Source organism: Pangasianodon hypophthalmus, chromosome 5 (assembly GCF_027358585.1).
Source record: "Pangasianodon hypophthalmus isolate fPanHyp1 chromosome 5, fPanHyp1.pri, whole genome shotgun sequence".
NCBI classification, from domain to species: Eukaryota; Metazoa; Chordata; class Actinopteri; order Siluriformes; family Pangasiidae; genus Pangasianodon; species Pangasianodon hypophthalmus.
The window spans coordinates 13,191,209-13,209,156 of NC_069714.1; the positions used below are offsets into that span (position 1 = coordinate 13,191,209).

Below are 17,948 nucleotides of genomic sequence, written 5' to 3' on the forward strand. Positions count from 1 at the left end.
CTGTAATACTACACACCTAGTATGTAGTCTTTACAGTCATCATATCCTACCACAATATGCCTTTAACTGTAACGTACCAAACTGACAGAAGAGTCCTCCAAAACTCTCCCAAAAAGTCTTTTACCAAAAAAAAAACCAAACAAACAAACAAAAAAACATTCAGTTGGACTGAATTTCATTTTTAATTCACCAATGAAATATAAATAATCCCTTAATAAAATTACTATCCGAACATCAACCGGCATTACAGCATCAGAGTTTAATAATAATTACTCTCATGTCTGAATGGAATATAGGTTGGAGCAACCTTTTGTCCCATTAACAATATGCTTTCTTTGATTACATCAACAATTTCCTGCCTATAGGAGAGACTGACTGGGCTTTTCATTTCATAGTGAATACTGAAGAGCAAAAATCAACAGACTGATTTAAAAACACACAGTATTTACAGAGTAATTACTTATCATCACATCAACTTTCTACAGATACTGTAAGTTAATTTTATATGTTTAATTGATTTCAGTCAGTTGCTGTAATTTGAGTTGTAATGTCCAGGATGGTGAGCACTAAACTCAGAGATTGCTTCTCTTTTCTTCTGAATGATGAGCTCCTGTTGCACGTCACAGCATTGTAATTGCATGTTTGTAGACAAAGCAGTTGTGCTAAAATAGCTCCCATCACTGCTGACCTCAGTTTAGAGTTTCAGGCGCATTTGGCAAAGAAATTGGAGCTGGGAGTTTTAGAAAATGTATAAAATGACCAGTAATTTTCTCTATAGTATGAACAGTTCCCTAACAGCACAAGGAAAAAAACTTTAGATACTTTTAAGATTGGCACTGTTCTAATGGTCTCACTTATCACCATTTTATAAATGGACACTGGCCCTGACTCACATTTTTCTAAACTTTTTAGATGGTTTGTTTTTTCAAAAGGCAATCTATTTATGATGGTTTGTAAAAAGGACAAACTTGTGGCTAAGGCATGAGACTGCAAAGGACTGCACTGTCATCTGTTTTGGTGACAATTATTAATTCTTAGGTTGCTTAGGGCTTTGTGAAGCTAGCTATCAGTAAGAAACCAGAAACGTCTCTGAGTTTGCTAAACGACACATGGAAATGCCAGAGGTAGTAGATAAGGCAAGAACGTGCATTTTTAAGCTTATGCATAAGATTACATAGTTTTAAAAAGTATATGGTGGCACAAACAATATGACTGACAAATATTACATGCTAGAGAATAACGAGAACACTATGCACAAAAACAAAAATTCCAGTTAAAGAGAATTTTTTTTTAAATGGCTACTGGAAAAAACACAGATGGGTCCACAGACTACAGGACAGGTAGCTGTCAATATAACCACAGCACCAGCAGAGTCCCTTGACAGATGGCGGTACCTCGCCATCTCTCTTTCCAAACACACCCTTATTTACCCTTTCTCCTCTCAAAAGACTGGCTCGCCTCTCTGTGGATCGTCTAGAATCTTATCAGGGGAGGCAGACGGCAGCTTATCTGAGCAAATAGCAAATTTGCCTTTGTTTTGTCTTCTTGTTGTGAGATTTCCATGTTGTTTGTGTCCTTTGGGGGCAGGTGGCTACTGGATGAGCAGACAGGCAGAAAATGGTTCAGAAATCTAAATCCTCCCAGACTGATAATCAAAAAAGTGAGAACAATGAATAGGCTATGAAATGTCACATTGCAGAAGAGGAAGTCAAAGTCCACTGGGGCAGCAGGGGACAATTCAGGTAATGGAGGGCCAGCTCAGCCAGGCAGAAAGAAAACCTCTAGCAAAAGCAATGAGAAAAACATTTATGGCCTGCAATTTCACTAAGCCATTAAACTTGCCTTAGCTGTGTCCGTGGTACGATGAAAAGGCCATGCAAAAGTGTGCAGAAGCACAAGCCAAACACTGGGACCAACAAATGATGGGCTAAATAATGTTTGCATTTGATTTTGGTTCCAACAGAAGAGTAGCGCACGGCTCTAACCTGCAGCCCAAATATCCCAGCCTATATATGTATGTGTATATATATAAGATATACACAGGAGAGAGCAAGCCCATTCCACAGTCCAGAGAAACAATCTGGGGCCAATTACAGTAGCTGTAGAGAGAAAGAGAGAACGGAACCAGACAGAGCAACGACTTACTGTTGCCTATCGTCTGTGGGGTGATTACTGACATTTCATCAAAGAAGAGTAGGTCTGAAAGGATCAAATCTGCAGGCTGATCTGCACACAAGGCTTCTGGCATTAAATTGTCAGGTCTCAGGGTATATCATCCAGAAATTAGCCCTTCTGAAAATCACAGGACTTTCAGCATCTGTGTGGGCAGTAATAGTGCCACTTTTGCAGGGACTTCAACACCGACTTGGATTGCCTTTAATGGCAGTATTTAGGGAATTAAACTTGGGCTGTCTGTTCATGAACATTTTTAGTGCCGGGCACACCATTTACCAATGACACATCTGGTCCCATGTGGCCTCCTTCAGAGTGCTCGCATTATTCAAGTAAGTATGGTCTGCATTGAGCTTGTTATAGTGATTAAATAGGAAACATATCTGGTTATTGGGAGGTGCTGAAATGTACATATCAGATTAAGGTAATGTAATCCTTATTCCACTGGTATGAAGCTTAGCACAGGTCACATCATGAGCAGCTGGGTCTACCGGAAAGCTTTAGACGAGCCCCCACTGAGGTGGCCACACTTCACTGCACTCAACCAACCAAAAAAGATCCTGTCCATAGACGGGCTTCACTTGCCTTTAAAAGCATGCATGATCCACCCAGAAAGCTGCCCAGAGATTAGAGTCTGGGCCCCTATCCTCCTCTTCCTCCATCCTCAGGTAACGCCTCACAGTGGCTGCCAGAGTGCTCCCCTTAAAAATACTCATCCATCAAAAAAGCTAATCTCAGGGTTAGCTCACACCTTCATTGTGGCATGACTTCCATACCAATGCTCTAGCATAAAAGAGGGCTTTAAGGTGTACTGAGGGGTTTCTATGCAATTGGGTTAACATAAAAGGATATTTTAGGTGAGCTAGCTTACAATACAGAGGCAATTGTTCAGCAGTTCTTATGGTGAAAGGAATGCCAAAGTAGTTTTGCTTTGATGAATGGCCATGACGAAAGCGTAAGGAATACCATGAGAAGGAGAGAATGGTAGCCATTTTTCTGTGAAGTTGAAAGCAGGAAACAATTGAAGGGAGTCTGGTTGCTTAACATGTTTTGTAATATAATGTTTAGTTTTGCTACCAAATAGTAGTATTTTCTAACTCTCTAGAATAATGACCAACTTACTGGTCCTCCCTGAAGAAAGCTGGCAATTCAGAAAAAAAAGAACCCCACACAAACACACACACGAAAAAACCTTAAGTCTTTTCAGTAACAATAAAAAGTGCACGCCATTGGCAATGGCCTTATGAGCTATGGCTGCTCTATTGTCCAAGTAGAGTTCCAGCAATATCAGACCCTGTGGCTGTCATTCCTATTTTTTCCTTTTAACCAAAAAAAAAAAAAAACTTGTTCTTGCCATAGTACAAACAAGACAATATCCAGTGGTTCATCTTTCACTCTCAATACATATCTATGTCTGCTGTCTAAACTAAAAAAAAAATTGGCACAATGCTTATCTTGCATTTTTGGCTACTAAAGCTATGGTCTGGCAGACAGAAGAGGATTACTCTATGTTCTGTTCTATTCATGAGTGGACAATTGGGAAGTGCAAGGAATGAAAGTCATTCATCTGCTACAGAACAGGGCATTAGCACACATCGTCCCTGTTTCACTCTGCGTTTTCCATGTGTGGCAGTCTGACAGAGAAGCAGACCATGAACAGTATGAGACCAACCCCCACCTTCTCTTACAGGACAGTGGACACAGCTTTCAAGGCGCAATGAGAAACACACACCCCTAACTTACTAAGCTAATAACAAGACCCCTTGAATTCTAGCCTGTGACAGTTCACAGTAAGAACAATATAATAAGGAAGGAATAGCTTTCATCAAAGTTATAATGATGAATAAAGTCACTCGCAACATTGTATATTGTCATATCTTTGTTAACAAATTCCTTTTCAAGATATCTGAGCGTCTAGGATAAAAATCTCTTTAAAAGGCTCATTTAAGTCAGATGTTCCAGTAACCTCAGGAGTGGGTTTGACATTCCAGGCTTTAAAAAAAAGCACACATTATTTTGGTAACCTGGTTCAGGTGCATTTTACCCTGAGCAAAATACAAAGTTGTTAAAAATCCTGGACAGGGTTTTGAAAGGGTTTCTAAAAACTTGGTCTTTCAGTGGTCCATACATCTGCAGGCATCACTGCAAACCTCTTTCTACTGAATGTATGGTATATTACATTACTTTCTGAGCTGGAGAGTACTGATGTTTGTAGTTTAGAAGCAGTGTGCTAGCAGCACTTACCTTGAATAGAGATAATAGGGTGTTCTTGGTGGGTACACTCTGGCTTGCTCTGTGGTTGTAAGCTTGGGCTGGACTCTGTGGGAGATGTGGGCTTTTGGGAGAACACAGCAGGGATGCCAAAAGAGAGCAGACAGAGGAAAAGGCCAGACACAGCCAGGGAAACTAGATTCCGTGGCAACGATGTCATGGTGACTGAGGCCAACCTCTCCTCTAGCTGCCAAGGTGGGCCTCTGGAATGCACCTGGAAGATAGGAAGTGGGAGTTGATATGGATAATTTCTAAAAAATATTACCAGACTCTGACCTTTTAATAATGGAATAAAATGTGCAATAGCAGAAATACGTAATTTAACGCCCAATAAATACTGGGTAATTGGGTAATGCAAGGGAGGCAAAGCTGGATTGCTTCCATCACATCTTCTCTAACAGCCCATGCTGCAAAGCTCTTTGCACTTAGAAAAGCTGATGAATTAATATTGCTCTCAAATATATAAATTCAGAGGGACTTTACAGGAGCTCCTTAGTCAACATTTTTTTCCACAAGAAAAAAGTATATTTATGGCCTCTGTAGCAGCAGAGTAAATGTGGCTAAACACAGGGTGGAAAAAGCATATCTGACATTACTCACACCTCTAAAGAAAATGTTTCCAGTACAGATAAAAAAAAAACTGCTGGGGTAGGAGGACCTGGTGTTAAACAGCTCCTGACATAACATGATACCTTGCCTTAAAAGTTCTTTACACAAATTGATATTTAAAACTCCTTAAAGACCAGAGCAGCTGTGTGTATGAAATGCACTTTGATGTAGAGGAGTTTTAATATCAGGGCTGATCTTATTAGATGCAAGGGGAGGCATGACATCCCCATCTTTATTCAACTCTCCTGCATTCCTGCTGCAGCCACATTCTGCCACTCAGCAGTTAGCTGAATCACAGCTCACTCAGAAGGAAGCTGCCTGTCAATCTCCACACAGAAAGTAAAGAACTGCCAAGTGCTAAGTGCTCCGCTCTCCATGTGTCACAGCAGATAGGCCTTAATGGGAACTGATAATCATGCCTGAATAAAACTATGGGCCAAAGACACTGAGGATAAAATTAACCCTCGGGCTTTCCATATGTGGGCTATTATGGGAGCTAAGAACATATTTCCCTCCTTATATTCACTTAATTTTCAAATGGATCCCTTTCAGCAACATCCTCAGTCAACTCTGCACTCTTGTATCTAGTCTATTTATACTAAACTGAGGTTTAGACAAGACTGATGCAGCTCAGACACAATGAGTACGATGCACACGATGAGACCTGCAAGATATTGATATGATTTCCCCAGAATAATAATGTTTGCTATTCAGACCTCAGGTCACATCTGTAGTTCATGATGATTCAAATTTTAATACTACTAATAATGTTGAGTATTAAGATGAAGATGCATTAAAAAGCCAGGGACAGAACACACTACATAAGAAGTATCTGAGTGCATCTTTCTTTTTTATTTAATGGGGCAATCAATAACAAATTAGTAGCTCCATTAATTACAAAATCAACCATTATACCCCCAATCAATTTCACACAACAGCTGGTAACTACTTAGGCAAATGAGGCCGGGGCATTGCAGTCAACACTCTTGTTTGATTTTTTGTTTTAAACACAGCTCAAATCAAATCTTCAGATTAGAATCTAAAAAGGAGACTGTTACTAACAGAGGGAGGACATGGCACATTGGACAAAAATCAGATACTGCACATATTTCCAACGGGAAAGATATGGAACCTCGGATGATTCCTCTATTGTTGTCAAAGCTGGTGCGAGCTAGCCAAGTAAGTGAGTGCCAGCTGCTAGGAGAGAAAACTTGGCCCAGGTAAACATATAATAAACAAATACACACACCCACATGTGCATACATCTCAACAGCAGCACAGACATAGCTGGCCAGTTTCTCTCAACAATAAATCTATTGCTGTGAGTTCATTAGTCTCAACATCCAGAGAGAAAAACTCTAAAGGCTACACACAGATGTGCACATACCCCCAACAACCCACAAACTTGCAAATTAAGCTCCTGAACATCTGGTAACATTCCTCCCTAGGCTCAGGAGTATTAGCAGAGCTGTCTGAAAACCACAATGCTAAGTGCTCTGTGCCAACAAAAGTGCCCTCTTAGAAGCTGGCTAGGTGGAGTGGCACTTCCTGGCTTCACTCATTGAAATCAAGTTTATCTAGAGAAATGGGAACAAAGGAGCCACCTGGACCATGCTGTTAGAGCCATTGGAGATAGAGCCAGCCAAAGAGAACAGACAATTATCCATGGCCAGTGTACACTTAGATTTAGAGCTGCTCCTGGATTACGTTAATGACTATGCAATCAGAGTCTCTCTGTCAACAGCTCCAGGATCAGAGGAGAAATCATGTGTCTGGTGGGCAAGTGGTCCTGGGCTTGTTTCTGCCAAAGTCCTGCGTGTTGCCACAGCAACAAGCCCCATTAATGACCAAGTCATTATCGTTTTTGGACACATCAGTGTTTTCTCAGTGCAGTGAGCTGTAAGAGACAGCCCAGCTGAGAAAGGCTAGAGAGTGCAGCTACAGTGTAGTGACCATCTCACTTAAAAAAACAGAACATCTTCAGTTAACAACGGATATCAAGTGGGGGCATTGGCAGTGCGGCTCACTGTACAGTGTGGATGATTTGTGAAACAGTTTCTCCTGTACCACTTGGGCTGTCCTTCTGACATTGAGATGAACTCCAAAAAAATTAGGAATCGAAAAAAGATACAGATTTGTCACCAGTAAGCTGTATCTGTGCCTCAGTTCACAAAAAGATCTATTTCATCAGCGGATGAAAATAAAGCATATAAAAAGATATTGTCTGTATGCATTTTGTAGGCTTAGTATTTGTACCCTTCAACTACTTTAAGTATTTACCATGTTGTCATATTATTTGATAAAAATACAATGACGGCTTAAAGTTGTATCTCATTATTGTAAAGGAAATGAATTAAAAGCAAACTGCCAGCATTTCACAAACATAGCAGCAATCAAGAAGGCATGTTTCCTGAATTAAACAGTAAAAGATGTTGCTGTTCCAAAATAAAAACCAACAAATTCCCACATAAATCAGTTTTCATTAAGATTTTTAACCTGTCTTTGGATGGGTGAACATCTTAGTGAAGAGTGAAGAATTCTTTGGTGGGTTATAAACTCTCTTCTAAAATTCCCATATATGAGAGAAGTCTATCACATTCCATGGACCATTGGGTTGCCAGATGCTTTGTTTTCTTTTGCTGCGAGTCATAAAGCTTCAGCACCCCCTCCTCTGTAATCCAGACTAGAGCAAACATTGCACCTCATTCAAACTCATAGACCACCTCTTTTAGTCAACCCAAGAGACCAGATTTAATTACAACTCAAACTTTCTCAGCCGAATCTCATCTGAATCAATCAAGAGACTGATTAAATTTATGCCGGTCACAATAGGGAAAATTGCTGCCCACAGACGCAACCTATTTCATATCAGAAAGGCAAGCAAGCTGATATTTTTGGTCCTATAGATGCTTTGCTGAGGGAAAAAAAAACTAATCAAAATGCAACTTGCAATTTGTGAAATACTGTCTGAGGAAGCATATTCTCTCCAGTGATTTCTGGAACTATAAGCAAAGTTGATTATCTCTGATGATTTTCTCAAGGTTTAGAGTTTTATGTGCAGAAGCATAATTAAGTCCTTATAAAACAGTAAAAGTACGAGATTTCAGCCATCAGTCATTTAGGCAGAGCGTTCTGCAGAGATAACCTTGCACCATCACTGAGGGAATACTAGCACGCCTCATCACAGAGCTTCTCTCGGAGCACTCATCACACTCTGCCAGTTCTCATTTGCAGGGAAACTAAGAAACACCTGTTCCTTAATTGAACTAAACTTAGAAAAGAAGATACACAAAGTAAGTGACCTTCAGTTGAGGGTACTAAATGTTTTTGAAAATTATTTAACTTCCCACTTCTTTTCATTGCAATATTCTGTTGCTCCATGTGGAAACATTTTGGGATTTTTCAGCACACCAACCAGAGTTCTGGACGAATTCTCTTCTGAGATGAACCCTCAAGGAATGGCTCTGTCAGACAAACACTCACTAAATGGAAAGGTGAACTCTAGTTACAATATAAAGTATGTAGGATAATCTTAGAAAGAAATGTTCCACCTAGCTCCCTTAAAGACACCTCTGTTTGGTCCCTCGGGGGGGAACATTTAAAGGTTTTATGTAAAACATTACAACAGACACTTTCCTATTAAAAGGTTTTAAGCAGAATCCTTTCAATTAACTGGAACTCAAAGAACTTTTGAGGTACCCTTATTTCTAAGAGTGTACGATAATATATTAAGTAATTTTATATTAAGTACTTTTAAACTACGTATGGCCTGTGTATGTGAAAAAGGGCACAAGCGTAACACGAGAATCATTTGTGAACCCAACCTTGAGAAAGCTGCAGTCTGTCCTCTAAACCCTATTGATCTCAGATGTATCATTTGCCCAAAGGCAATCACACATAACGCCAAAACATACACACAGACGTCTTTTTAAAAACTGGTCTCTACCCTTTCACTGCTTCACCATTTACTCTGGTGCCCCTGACCTGAGGTGAGGTCAGTCAGGGTGACATAATTCCTCTCAACCACAGGGCCACATCGAATCTCTTTAAAGCCTTCTCTGCCGCTCTAGGGGACATGGAGAGACAATGGGGTCGCTGAAACCAGGGGGATGGGGACAGGGTGTGTATGTGCATTTAGGAAATTCACAGAATTGGGAGCGGGAAAGAAAAGAACGATATAAAGGGCTCTTTGGGGAAAGGGTTGAGGGGAGGGTCATGGAAATCACGGTATTGACTTGCTCATCTCACGCATGGGTAGATCCACTAAATCACTGAAAGGGCTGTTCTCAGGAATATGCTACAAGACCTCAGAGACACAGAAGAGATTATCAGCCGTAGCCGATAGGCAGGGAATCCAGCCGTGTCCAGGAATGTATGTGATAACGTATCATAGCTCCAGTCGTGACCATGGATGTATCACCGAGCGTTTCATGCCTGCAGGGCAGGTTGGCGACTGTAATGATGCGATTTCACACTTATCTCTCAATTCCAGCACAAACACTAAGGCCAAAGCTTTAATGTTAGTGTGTGTAAACCCATTTGCCTGAATCCCTGAGCTCCTGGATGCATGGGTGTAAAGCAAAGAGTGATTACAACAAGCATTATTTTGCAAGCATTTTCTGCATGTCAGTGTGAACAAAGAAAATAGGTCACATCAGTATGAACAGGAGTTACATCACCACATGGAAAATACATTTCCCTTCCAAGAACTATAAGAATATAAGAGTGTTATGAAGATCAATATTCTCAAGCCTATTTGTGTGTGTGTGTGTGTGTGTGTGCGCATTTCGAACAACATGCATGTACGCAGACATGAAGTGATACACAAAAGAAGACACTCTTATCACAGCTGGGAGACATTTCTATACACAGCGAAGTATGACCAGAGCAGAAGTGTTTGGCGCTCTAGTGGCCTGCAGCCCGAGGGGTAATCATCTCCAGCAGCTGAGAACAGCGAAGCACTGAACCCAGTTAGTTCACCTTTCAAGTGGCCCTTCCAAGTGCTCCCCTGCTCACTACTAACCTTATGAACAACATGGAGCAATTATAATTGTAAGTAAAACTATAATATTCATTTTCAACGACCAAATGCAGACTATTGATCCTTCCTTCAAGATGTAATTGACAGTGTCTACAGGAGGCTCACAGGCTGTGATGGTGACTTGGTTATTAGAGTGATTTAATGCAACCTGTGGTTATGATGATTTGCCAGACGGTATATTAGTATGGAGTAATGACTCACTGAGTGCAGCTTGAGGCATCATCTACTAAACATGCCTCCACTCTGATCTGTCTATATATAAAATATTACTAGTGGGCTGATTGCACAAACACTTTTTTCTTCTTAATACTGCTCCTGCATTTCTGGTTCATTCACTACAATCACAATTTTTTACTTTTTTTTTCAATCACTTTTTTATATACCTTTTACATATAACTAAAAACCTTATATAAATATAGGAATAATAGTGTTATATATTAACAGTTAACACTATTATATCTGTGTATATAATAGCGTAATAGAAAATGTATACTCATGAAGATTTCTGTAAAGAAGAAACATTTATGGAAGGAGTCAGAGTAAAAGCTGTAAGTTTACTGCCACAGGAGAGTCTTCAGGACAGAGGACTTTGTTCTTTATGTTTTCAACATTAAAGCCATTAATAAGACACAACAAAGATATAGTTAGAGGCAAATAATTCATACCACACTGTCAATAATAATTTTCCAATAACATGCACTGTTGTGTTTTATTCTTTATATAACTAATATTAACCTAATATTACATAATTACACAAAGATAGTTCTGAAGATAAAATGAGTTCATGCTTAGAATAATTCCTGAATTATATAATAGTGAATAATTGTAGTACTTTCTTTAAAGGGCCTTTATAACACATTCATAATCATATTTTAGAAATATTTTATAAAGCAATGCTGGAGAATTTATGACAGGCTTATGTCAGAACTCAAGAGGTTTTATATGACTTTGTCTTCACAGGAGAGACAAACAGAACAACCCTCAGTTATCATTATATGTAGATTGATTACTATATACAGTTACTGGTTTTTTTTTTGTCTAGTTATTAGTTTGTTTTTATTAACAGCACATTCATTATACACTATATGGCCAAATGTTTGTGGACATCTGACCATCACACCCATATGCGAACACAATTGTTTACAGTCTCATAACAATAGTAATGTTTGTCTTTTTTCCTCTCTTTTCTTTTTCTTGTAAAAACAAAGCAATATACTTCATAAATCTTTTACGTCACCTCACAGGTGTTGACACAAGCCCTTCATAGATACTCTAGTATTGCTTTATAAAATATTTAAGCAATGCTTATGAAGGTGGTATCCTTCAAATCAGTGTAGGTACCCTCAAATAAAGTATGAGTGAATAATTGAATAATGATTGTGGACAGTTGTAGGAAAACTGCACACAACAAAATTATAAATATTCCATGGTTTACGATGCAGAGGATTTATAAAATATTCAGAACAGCACTGCAGGTGTGAGCTTTGACCCACAGCTTATACCGACTTTTTTTTGTTCCTTACTCATGTGCACTTTCGCTTTTCTATCTTCAACTCCAAAACAAAGACACATTCACAGTAATAATCTATACATTTCCATTATACATTAGGTCAAATCTGTTTCTTTACGTTTTATAACCATCCATATCCCTTAGACTGCATACTATATTTATATACATGATCAGTGAATTTGCACAGACCTGTATGAAATGTTACTCAAATACACCCAGTTTCTTCATTCATGACTGGACAGAGCAAATGACAGTTATAAAATGTAGCAAAGGTTTTAAAGAGTGTGGAATTAAAATGTCACTTCTTATGTATGGTCCTAAACGGGCTACTCTTCTGGGCATTCATCAACCAAAGGCCATCCATTCTTGTGTCAAACCACAGGCAGACAAAAAAGACATCCATATTAGTTTGCTCTCTGTGCCCAGCCCTGCTCGTGTGATGTATGGGTGGTCAGTCTGAATCTGAGTAATGGGCTGAGTGTGAAAGCAGGTCGAGGCAGAGGCCATCATCCAATCCAAGCTGGTGTCAGATACCATCATATCCTCTCAGAATGTCCACCTCCACCACTATCTGGTAACCAGCAGCACTCTGTCCGGCCTTGAATACAGTACACATCTGTCTCAAATGACCTGAGGTGACTCACCATCTCATTTCTGTACTTGACAACGAGTAATATTACACATCAAGGTAATGCCGATGCTACCACTTTCTATTTAGCTCTGTATATCATGTCCCATGTTGACTTATAGCGAAAAACACCACGGTGCCCTGACAAGCTCTCTGTCTTCACCTTGTCAGGTCTTGGTTGAATATATAGCAGTGAGTGCCAGTATAAAAGGAAGGAATCTTTGGGGTGCAGAGGAGAGTGTCACACTATTGCTGTCACTGAGGTGAACATAGGTCCTGGCTTAGAGTAAGAGTTATTCAGATGCCTCAGTATAGCACTCTGCATGGCCTGATAAAGAAGGAAAGATTACATGTGGATCTTGCCTGCTTTTCTCAAGCTCAGTATATATTTTTAGGCAAAATATACAAAATCTAAAGGAAAAAAAAATCTACTCTGAACAACTGCTCAAACAGATAAGGTTATAAAACTTGAACTTTCATGCTAATACTGCTGTCAACACCATTGTGCTTGTCAGCTCAGTAATTCTGCATTCTGTTATTTTGAGTCTAACATTTGCTGTCTCCACTACCTCTACAATGGATTTATAAACCTATTTAATGTGTTTCAGGGTGGAGTTTTCTTTAAGGTTAAAGTTGTAACCATTTTACATCAATTTAAGGAAGACAACACATTGAAGACTGTATTAATTAACTAAGTACTAAGTAACACCAAAAATCAACACCATCAACACCATGATGATTTAACAAAATCAATGCATGGTTTTACAACACTATTTAACTGATGGGAAAATTAGTACTGGCTTAAAGAGATTTTCTTTCTGTAGAGCCATATTGACAAAAAGAAATGATTGCATACACACAGAGACACGAGTAAGGATACCAATGTGTTCTGCACCTATCCTTGTGGGTAATTACTTGAAGCAGGTGAGATGGCTGTTAGTCACAGAGTCACAGACAACAGTGAGTATGATCTCATCAGTGTGGGGTAACTAAAGGTCTACACAATTAGGAGGCCCTCTGTCAGACTGAGACAGCAGCGAAATAAGGAGGCAAGTTGGATTCAATCAGAAATGCTGTCACGTCCATTCCAGCACACACACGCACACACCACAGAATAGCTACCCTTCATTTTGGGGTGGCAGGGAAGAAAAAAAGGCAAGTGACACATTGCAGTGAATACCTAAAGCAGCAAAGTCCTTGAGACCAGTGAGCTCAAGCCTCTGTAGGAATTTAAGCATTGCACTTTTGGAATTTTAGGCTAAGTAGCCTGAGGCTCCAAACTGCATACATGAATACAAAATCTGCTTTCTCTGCAGGTCACCACAAGAGAGAGTGACCTACAGGCTAATAGATGTGACAAAGTGCTATAAAGACATGCTGCAGTCTGGATCTAATGGCCATGCCTCTCTGGAATGCCTCAGTCTATCCACTGAATCTCTCACTCTGCAGAGGTGGAACACACACATACTGTTTGCACACTTACCTATCCAGTGCACGTCCTCAGTCTTTAATAAGACAGTATGTGCGTGATCCTTTGAAGGCTAACTGACAATGGCTGGATGGACCTGAGAGCTGTTCCAGGCTCTCAGAAGGATTTTTTGCAGCCGCTGGCCTACGGGGGTCCCTGGAGACACGTGTGAAAATGCTCTATCAAATCCTCCTCATCACTCCATAAAATACACTGAGTATAAAATTGGTTCATGGATTTGTGTTTTGCATTTAAATAGATGAACAGCTCAAAAAGTCAATGGACACTGGCTAGCTGATCATTCAATGGACTGCCAGTTAAACCTAAGCCTAGTCCACACTTACACAGGTAAATTTGAAAATTCCATTTTTACAGTTTGGCCACATTAGCATTTTCAGTTCATTTCCCAACAGTTACACAGTAAAATGCAAAATGATAGAAAAAAACATCATCTCTTGTCAGTTTAATCTTGCCATCCTCACTAAAACGGTATATTCAACCACTGAAAATACATCTTTTCAAATCTGCTCTCCAAAGTGGATGAATCTGAAAATGCAGCATGTGTTTTAGTGCAAATAAGGAAAAATGCCCTTTCAAACATACTGATGTATGATTGTCATGTGATCTCAACATTCTCCATGGATTTGGTATTCCTGTATTCATTCACCGTGTTTTAAAGTACCTTAATTGTATTATCTTACAGACAAAGGACTTGTCTGATTTCTCTGGTCCCATTAGCTCTAGATATTCATGTTCCATTTGACTGCAACATCAAAACAAGCCAAAATGGAAAATGTCATTCAAAGGTCACACACAGAACACATGTGTAGTGTGGCTGGATATGCAAAACAGATAAGAAAAGTTGTGTTTTTAAATTTACCTGTAGTAGTGTGGACTAGGCGTTAATGATACTCAAGGCGGCTTTGCGTATGGCTGAGATGGTCTGAACCTAAGTGAATCCAATGTGAAAACTCAGGTCCTGCTGGTTTTTGCAATCATTTATCAAGTATTTATTGGGCTTTAGTCAAGTTTAAATGTTACTTTAGTGTTTCTGCCTAGTTGTCTCCATATTTAATTGATTTTGGTGTGCATTTTCACCCTACTTCAGTTTTCCTTTCTACTTTAATTATTGTTTTTTTTTTAAATCCAGCATGCAAGAATCGCTTGTTGCTGGTACCTACACATTATAAAACGTGAGAAAATGGATACAAATGTAGCACAGAAGCTTCTGGCCTCTCTTTGGACAGAATTTTATTGGCCTACGGTATTGCTCAGATTCAAACCTTGGTGCTGCGGGTAGGATTAGGCTTGGATAAAATGTTCTCAGGCTATAGTCAGGTCACGTTAAAAATTTAAGGCTCTAGTAGTATGTACTTGGTGGAATTATGCTATGAAAGATCTACTGCATACAAATTTTAGCAACACTAGACTGGGCATGTCGTATAAGTCACTGACTTAAAAGGTATGTACATTTACATGTATGGCATTTGGCAGACGCCCTTATCCAGAGCGCCTTACAGAAGAGGTTTGAAGCCTCTATCAATAAATACATTCTGATATTGGTTCGCTAGGTCACAGACTAAGAATATTTAAAGGTATTTCATCACTGCATTAGGAAAAGACTGTCAAAAACAACCTGTGTCATTGCCACGATTTAAGGGAAGGTATTTCATTACAGCACTATGATACATTAGCTTTTACATGACTGTATTTTTTTTTTTTTTTTTTTTTTACAATACTAAAAGACATTTCAAGAAGAATGTCTAAAATGTTGCATCCAGACAACCAGAGACAAATAATGAGCTTTTATGTATTTCTATACAATGAAATTTGCTGGAAAAACTTAAACATTATTATATAAGAATGATGATTATTAAGAATCACAAGTCTACTGCATGCACACACACATACTGTACAACATATGTTCACTTTGTTCCAAATTGCACATACAACTGCACATATCTGCATTTTATTCCAAATGTAGTCCATATTGTTGCTGCCATCTATCTTTTATATCCTTTATATTATATTTTTATATTTTTCCTTTTTCTCCTTGTACACAAGTAAATTCTGGTTTATGCAAATGTCACGGACAGTCGTTAAAAAAAAAAGCATTCCGCTTCACGTCATAGTGTGTACGGTTGTGTGTGTGACCAATAAAATCTGAATTTAAATTAGCTGAATATTCTCTGATTTGTGTGATTTTCAAAATATTTTTAGATTAGCTTAAAATAGCATTCAAGCCCCCTAAGAATTGTGCTCTATATTTAATGTGATTATAAACGGTCACTTGCCACAGAGCGCTAGAGCAGGGAAAATCTCTGAAGAGCAGATCAAACAGCAATCAACATCAATCAGCTCTAATTAGCAAATGGTGCATGTGGCCACACTATCAAATTCAAGATCTCTTCTGCTGTGTACATCTCCGACAAAGATTAGCTGTGAATGCCTGGGTGCTGACAATCTGCCAGACTAGGAATATTTCATGATACAATCAGAAAAACTAAGCAGTAAAGGCAGAATAGTGTAAAGCTAAGAGACGGGTGACCTGGATCGTCCTGGCTACCCTTGTCCTGATCTGGTGCCACTCCAAAATTTCCCTTTACATTACTAGCTGATTAGAATGTTTCCATCCAGCTATTTGTGGGAAACTTTGAGCATTCTGAATACCTATAACTGATGACATGCTGTTTGACAGAAGTACTAGCACATGGCAGAGGTTCAAAACAAGATATAAAAGTACATTTTCTCCATTCCCTTGCTTCAATGGTATGTAATACAAATACTAGCTCCTGCTCCATCTATCTACGAAACCCAAAGTGAATACTTGGGTCCTGCACATTTCAGGCATCATTCCTCAAATATGCATTGGGTTTGGGTTGTGTTTAAATCCATCCCTTGCACCTTTAACTGATTTTGACCTGGATTTCAAATTCCATACCTACTTTATTACTATAAATTTTTGTCTGTCTACCCATTTCTGTCTATCTACCCAACACAGTCTCTTTTACATGGATTTATTTCCAGAAATCTCAACATGAGTAAAACTGAAAAATGGCCTGCTCTTATTGAGATTTACTCATGTAGAGAATTCTGGAAATAAATTCATGTAAAAAAGGGACTGTATTGGATAGATACTTTTCGCTATTTAGCCAGTAACAAGCTAGTAAAATTAGTATTGTGATTCGTCCCAGTAATATCAGCTGAGAACTGAACAACAACTGAACAACTAAAGAAAATACAAACATAGCTTATATTGTTAGAAAATGTGGAATAGATACATACAGTAACTGAAAGCAAGCTGCATCCATTTTTTACATCCATTACCTGACTCACCTGCAACAACAACTGTCTTGTGTATAAAGCGCTTTAAAGCTGGTGCTGGATGAGAATGGGATTTTTCAAGGTATGCAACCTCATATTTACACCTCAAAGAGACAGACAATGCCAGATGTGCAAATAGATACTGAGAGCGAGAGAGTTTCTACTTTTTTCAAATATGACAAAGCAAGCTTGGCATCAATTTTCAAGTCCTTCAAATCTCTTAAGACTCTCCAGTGCTCTAAAGAAAGACACACTGATGTTCACTCAGCCCTTACTTTCTGGCCACTTTCCTTTTCACTGCACTTATTTTTAGACTGTTTTATAGTGTAACTGATGTGGGAAACAGTAGAACCGGAACTTTTGGTTTAACGTCCACTTTCTCTTCTACTGCTTTCATAAGGTATGTCAATAACAGTGCCACAGCTGAAGGCTTATCTCCAACAAGCTAGCACTTCACTTTCTGTTCATTTATAGCTTACCCTTGTATGGGCTGCCCGTGCATGCTTTAAATAATTGACAGGCAATGAGGGCTGACTCCTTGCAAAGAGGTTTGCTGTTTCATTAATACAGCTGAACTATGCTGAAATTTTAGTTGATGATTACAAAGCCCAGGACAGTCACAGAGACATTTTCCTGAGAGCATCTATTTTAGTAATATCTATTTTAATTTAGCAATGGCATGCAAATTGATTTTGTTTGTCCCTGGCTTGTTCAGTATGACAACTGCTGATGGAAATCAGTACTCTGATGGCGGATGTCTGTGTTTGCCCTGTCGCGTAAGATGAGCAGGTATTTGGCTGTTGTGCTGTGTGTTTGTCAGGGCGCATTGATCAGTGAGCGCCAGCAGGCTAAGAGATGAGTACCATGGCCAGCCTGCAAGACGTGCTTATTGAATCTAGCTTGAGCGCATTCATCACTCAGCCAA

The 17,948-nt window shown here is 39.1% G+C and overlaps 1 protein-coding gene across 5 annotated transcripts in view; it reads right to left on the reverse strand.

The window, feature by feature from the left end:
- sema5ba (sema domain, seven thrombospondin repeats (type 1 and type 1-like), transmembrane domain (TM) and short cytoplasmic domain, (semaphorin) 5Ba) overlaps window positions 1–17,948 on the reverse strand; it is a 96,833-nt gene that overhangs the window by 49,794 nt on the left and 29,091 nt on the right. For all 5 annotated transcript variants that reach the window (XM_053233999.1, XM_026911676.3, XM_026911691.3 and 2 more), the window contains one exon: window positions 4,417–4,657. In XM_053233999.1, the coding sequence (XP_053089974.1) occupies window positions 4,417–4,603 (187 nt within the window). In that variant the 5' untranslated portion in view covers window positions 4,604–4,657. The remainder of the gene's footprint in view (window positions 1–4,416; window positions 4,658–17,948) is intronic.